General features: G+C 40.7%; 1 protein-coding gene across 6 annotated transcripts in view; it reads left to right on the top strand.

The window, feature by feature from the left end:
• The window catches only part of ablim2 (actin binding LIM protein family, member 2), a 45434-nt gene that overhangs the window by 19880 nt on the left and 19210 nt on the right, over positions 1-6344 (top strand). For all 6 annotated transcript variants that reach the window (XM_007570515.2, XM_007570511.2, XM_007570512.2 and 3 more), the window contains one exon: positions 5393-5500. In XM_007570515.2, coding sequence (XP_007570577.2) covers positions 5393-5500 — 108 coding nt within the window. The remainder of the gene's footprint in view (positions 1-5392; positions 5501-6344) is intronic.

Raw genomic sequence — 6344 nt, 5'->3', positions numbered from 1 at the left:
ACATAAACTTTACAGGGAAGACAGAGTCAGCGGCAGCAGGTAAACGTCACATATAATTCTTTGTTCACAAAGATAAATCATTCTCACCGCTCCCTCAATGCGTACCTCTGAAAGCACGACTACAAGTTATTCCTGCACTTCACACAGAGATGCGCAACCAGAGCTAATGTGGTAGGCTTTAAACTCTTACCTTGATGTGGCGCTCACCAAGGGAAAATAATTCCACACGTGGGGTTCATATAAGTGTCTATACAGGTCAGCCTGTGTCCAGTTTGAGTGAAAGGAGGTGCGCAGCAAGCAGCAGCAGCACATTGTTTGGATCAGAAATAAATTAATTTAGATTTGGTGAAATTATTTTATTGTGGGCTATCTCAGACAGGCCTTCCACGGCTTTCTTTTCTCCGTGCCTGTTGCTGTTGGTGTAAATCCCTTATCGGAGGCCATAAATTCCATGTCCAAACATACAGATGAAATGTTACACAGTGTAAAGCAAAAAATGTAAACTGCTAATTCACTGACTTGTGTTGAGAAATGAGAAATTTTCTGCCTGTTGCTTGTTGTTATCTTGTCTTCCCAGGTCCGTTAATGTCATGTGTAAAAGTGAAACCCCAAAGACAACAGTCACTGTTCAACTTCACAATCAACCAGAATTTATTCAAACAATCAAATACTTAAAAATCACACCAACAGCTCAACATGGTCATCAGATACCAAAGCCACAAAGGAAGCAAAATGCAAAATACGAAGATGAAGAGACCACCGCATGTGGAAGGAAAAAAGACAGTTCCACTCCAGTGATCTGACTGGCTGTTTTAGCTCAGTTACTTCTTTACACTCTGATAAGGTTCGACGTACTGTTTTAGAGGTGGTCTCTGCCTGCATACAAACAGCACTACGTCATTACGTGCTGTTTGTACACCAGACACCATGCAGGTGTTACCAAGGTCAGGGATGAATCTATCCGCTGTCTAAGCCATTCTCTCTGTGCACTTTCCCAGGATACGAACAATAGATTTGTTCATTTTATACGGAAACATTTTATTCAAGAAAGCGGGACCGAAGTTTATCAGCTATCTGTGTTTCTCATTTCAAACTGATTCCTGAACCACACAGAGCTCTCCTGACCTCTCTTCTGACCCAGTGCATCAAACAGCAGATTTTGATTATAAAAATTAGTACACATTTCATATAATATCTTCAAATTTTTATAAAACAGACATGAGCAGTTTCAATACCAAAACATCTATTATACTCAATATTTTCTGATTAGTTTTTTACCCATTGGGTTATAATGAACTTGTTAAAATTTTCAGGCCAAGTCCATGGTTTCGAAAAAGTTACATACTGCTGCTTTAAGAGTGCATTCACACCAGCCCTGTTTAGTCTGCTTTCATCAAATTCCAGTTTATTTGCCTAGAAAGTCCAGTTCATTTGTGGAGGTATAAATGTGTAATCAAACTCTGATGCAGACCAAAAAAGTGAACTCTGGTCCATAGGTCTCGTTTGGGTTGGTGCAGTTCGAATTCATATGTGAACACCAAGCGGTTCTTAAAAACATGCCACATGATTCTATTAACCAGTGTCATTGCTTTTAAATTGCTTTGTATTGTTTTATACTTGTGCATATCAATTAGTTTTATTTTTGTGTAACCAGGTTGTTGTGTATTGCAGACTTCTACCCAGATCCCTCTTGAAAATGAGATCTAAATCTCAACAGGATTTGCCTGGTTAAATAAAGGAAATAAAAATGTTTTAAAAAGCAGATGGAAGACTGCTCCAAAAGCAGAAAGCAGGTCATTCTGGGTAATTACAGCCAAGGTAAAAGTGCATGCGTAGCGCTACCAGAGACAAAAGAAAAATCCTAAAAATGCTAATATCTGATGCCACTTCATTTACATTTCATGAAGAAGTTTCTTTCATTGATGCTTGGTACAGCGCCACCACAGGTGAGGGGGGTAACAGGTTGCTTAAAGGGTTTGGTTTGTTTGACACAGTGCAGTGCAGGGGCGCTACATAGAGGCGAAAAGTTAGGACAATTCCAACGGCCCTTGACCAACAGGCACCCACATCCCCCGCAGTATATTATTTATTTATTTATTTTTTCTGTTCATGGAAATAAAAAAAAATTGGAGCCCTGTCAATTGCAAAATTAATCATATTCTTTTATTAAAAATTGTTTTTAGCAGTAAAAATTAAATGTTACCCCTCCCAGACCTGAAAGCACACATCCATATTCGCACTGAACACCCCCTGTATCTGCAGGAAATGGTTTGTTCCTGCTTGGTGCGCTTGACAGTGATGGTGTTCAGCAGCAGTGAGCAGAAGACCAGAACTACTGTGACATTTACTATGCTGCTAAGAACAATTATAATGACAGGTTTTCAAAAAATATATATAGAGAAAAAGACAAGAGTGTCAATTTGTAACCCAGTTTTTCTCCAGAGGCGCAAGTAGACTGTAAGATTGTCAACCATTTAGCACAGTTAGCTTAGCTGTAGACTACAGCCACAGCCCACATTGGCCCTACATGGGCCCTAAATGGACAAACCCATGTGGGCCACCACCATATAGGGCCCATGTAGGGCCCATGTGGGCTGTGGCCCTACATGGGCTAACCCATGTGGGGCCATCGAGGAACCCGCGGACAAACCCATATGGGACCCATATGGTCTGCCCTCCCTTTCCCCACATGGGGCCCACCTAGGGATGCTGGCAGGGCCTCCCAAGTGAAATTAAAGCTGCATTATGTAACTTTTATGAAAATATATATTTTTTACATATTTGTTAAAACTGTCATTATGTTGTGAAAGTATGGCATAAGAGATAATCTGTGAAAAAATTATTTCCTCTGCCTTCTCCCAGTGCTATCTAGAAACAACCAATCAGAAGCAGGAGGCTGGTTTTAGTGCAGTTAATCACAATCTCATGTAGCTGCTCATCCTTTCTCCCCCTTGCTGTGTGCTATGCTGCAGCTAGCACAGCCTGTTGTGAATGCTCTGTCTAGCTAGCATAGCTACCAATGAGGGCAGATAAACAGTTTTCCTGTAAGGACAAGTAGTTTCTCTGCCATTAGCACAGCAGTGAGTGAGGTTGATTAACAGCGCTACGACCCTCCTCCTAGTTCTGATTGGTTGTTTTTGGCTGGAACGTTGCATTACTTTAGCTAGCGATAGTAGTTCAGGGAGGACTTGTAGGAGGTTGATTTTTTAACAGATTATCTGTCTCATAGCAAACTGTCACGACATGGTGACAGCTTTAACAAATATAGAGAGAACATATTTTTTGTTAAAGTTGTATACTGCAGCTTGAATGAAATGCAGCTACCATTTTTTGAGAAGTCTGAATTGCTTTACTTATGTTTTGCATGTTGCCTATGACTGTTGCTCGTGGGGAGAGACATTTCAGCTAAATCTAATTTTAAATTTTTTTTAAAAAAACCCTAGTCAAAGCACCCCCCCAGCCTCCGCCACCCTGCCTGCTCATGAGACTAAGACAACGCACATTAGTGGGTGTCCCTTATTTTGATTTCTGAAAGGTGGCAACCCTAGTTGCATGTAAAGTTGTGCTAGTTGTGCTAGTATCCAAAGAAAACAAGGCTGTTGCAAGCCTTTAAAATGTGACGCCTTTTATTGGTCAAATAGACTCAAGAAATTGTAACAGCGGGGGTGAGGGGGCAATTTTTTTGTCATGGGACCCAAGACTCCTGGCGGCGCCCTAGGTGCAGGGTGAAAATGAACTGTACCAGATGAAATGTTACAGTCTTGCAATTTTGTTCCCTATTTGAATCGAGTCCATTGGACTGTATGAAAAATCCCTTGAGTAACTGACAAAAAATACCTTTTCTTCTGTTGTGATCTTTTTCTGATAAGATTGTAGAATCTACATGTGTAACTGTCAGCAAAATGTAGAAAATGGTGCCTAGTGGCAGCAGGTATAGTAGAAAGTGAAGAGTTTCAAATTTGAGCCATGTGGTATTCCCTATGATAGTTCAGAAGATAAAATAAAAAGTGCAGATATACAGGGTGGACTGTGATGTAATTTGATATCTATTGCTGGCTGTAGGGTCATGTAACACTTGTAGGATTACTGAACTATGCTTTTTAATGCTAACCCAATTCCTTCTTCATTCTTCAGTAGGAGATGTAACACAGTGCCTATGTGTTCCCACTGGTCATTTGGTGATAAATATCTTCACCACTAAGTATTTTCTTTGTGTAGAGGATCTGTTCCACGTTTAGGCTGACACTAGCAGCTTTCTGAACTTCATGTGTGGAATTCTCAGCATGTGTGTAATGGTGTAAATCAGATCACTTACACATGACACTCTGTTAGTGATCTCATCTACTTGCATCCAGAGTACTGCCAATGAGTTGTTTCCCTATGTGGAGGAGACTGCGTACAGTCAGCTGACACTCTCTCATACTCAGTCACATGCTCCAACTTCCTCTGTGTTTCTCTGGATGTAGAGCATAGTTACCGGCCACTTTATTAGGTACACCTGTCCAAGTGCTCATTAATGCAAATGTTGAATCAGCCAATCACATGACAGCAACTCAATGCATTTAGGCAAGTAGACATGGCCAAGACAATCTGCTGCAGTTGAAATCAAGTATCAGAATGGAGAAGAAAGGTGATTTAAGTGACTTTGAACATGGCATGGTTGTTGGTGCCAGACAGGCTGGTCTGAGTGTTTCAGAAACTGCTGATCTACTGGACTTTTCACGCACAACCATCTCTAGGGTTTGCAGAGAATGGTCCAAAACAGAGAAAATATCCAGTAAGTTGCAGTTCTGTGGGCGCAAATGCCTTGTTGATGCCAGAGGTCAGAGGAGAATGGCCAGACTGATCTTGAGCTGATAAAATGGCAACAGTAGCTCAAGTAACCACTCGTTACAACCGAAGTATGCAGAAGAGCATCTGTGAACGCACAGTACATCGAACCTTGAGGTGGATGGGCTACAGCAGCAGAAGACCACACCTGGCCACTCCTATCAGCTAACAGGACACTGAGGCTACAATTTGTACAGGCTCACCAAAACTGGACAATAGAAGATTGGAAAAACATTGCCTGGTCTGATGAGTCTCAATTTCTGCTGCAACATTCAGATAATAGGGTCAGAATTTGGTGTTAACATCATGAAAGCATGGATCCATCCTGCCTTGTATCAACAGTTCAGGCTGGTGGTGGTGGTGCAGTTAGGTGGGGGACATTTTCCTGTACATAATAGGTTGGGTTATCAAATCACTAGTACAAGTGTTTGTAGCTAGACTTTCTCATTTGGTTTTTTGCAAATATGCTTTCCATAAAGCTATATTTGTTTCCCCTCCTCCACAACCTTTGTAACCTCATTTCCCTTCTCCCTTTATCTCTAACATCCATAATCCATTGGAGGTAGTGAAAGCGGTCGGAGTACTCCCAGCTTATCCACCTACTCTGATGGCAAATCTCCCTCATCTACTTCGACATATGTGGCTGCTCCCCGGCATTTCCACATACCAGGTAGGCCACAGCTGCGCTGTTCATTTTTGGCCACTGTTTTACATTTTCTAATGACGAAGAGGTGAAGTATAAGGTGAGTTCTGGATTCGTTACTAAACAATTTGATGAAAACTAATTTCATATTTAGTAATTAGATCAGTAATGGTTTAATATTGAAAATTTGTTATATTTACATGCTAGTACCCAAGAGCAAAACAGCGTTGCGATTCATATCTGTGTTGAAGGTGATAGTATCTCTAACCTTGATGGTGGATTAACTGACAAGAGTCCCAATGCAGATGAGTTGATTAATGAAGATTAGCTAACCCAAAACATTGGTTTTAAATAAATCTGCTGCTGTCATATTAAAAAATACTTGTGATTTTGGCACAGGTGTGAGAAAATGAACTAGATTTTGTGATACATGAAGTCCTGTCCTGTCTTTGAAGTGAGTGTCGATTTCATTCCCCTTTTCAATAGAGCATTTATATTTGGTGTAATAATGTGAAATTCAATGTTATGCTACAAAGTAGAACAAGCTGTCAGTTTCACTTTCAATTTCAAGCATTTGGCATCCTGGAGTGAGAGGACGTATACTATTACAGACTTCATAGTGTAGTGTGAATTATGTACTGTAGCAATGGTGCAGTTTACGTTGTGTACGCAAGTTGCAGCATTTGACTTGTATTCAAACCTTGTGGTAGGCTTGCTTATCTGGTGACCACTCCACCATAACGGACATCCAAACAACCAATGCGCTCCTTTAAATCTGTCAAGAAATAGACATGTAGTAGCAGCTTGCTTTGACTTAATTGATTTCACTTTAAAAATTGTCATAGGGTGCTGTACTGTTGACTGCACAAAT

Source organism: Poecilia formosa, unplaced genomic scaffold, assembly GCF_000485575.1.
Source record: "Poecilia formosa unplaced genomic scaffold, Poecilia_formosa-5.1.2 Scaffold262, whole genome shotgun sequence".
Lineage (NCBI taxonomy): Eukaryota > Metazoa > Chordata > Actinopteri > Cyprinodontiformes > Poeciliidae > Poecilia > Poecilia formosa.
This window is presented reverse-complemented; position numbering and strand designations above follow the sequence as displayed.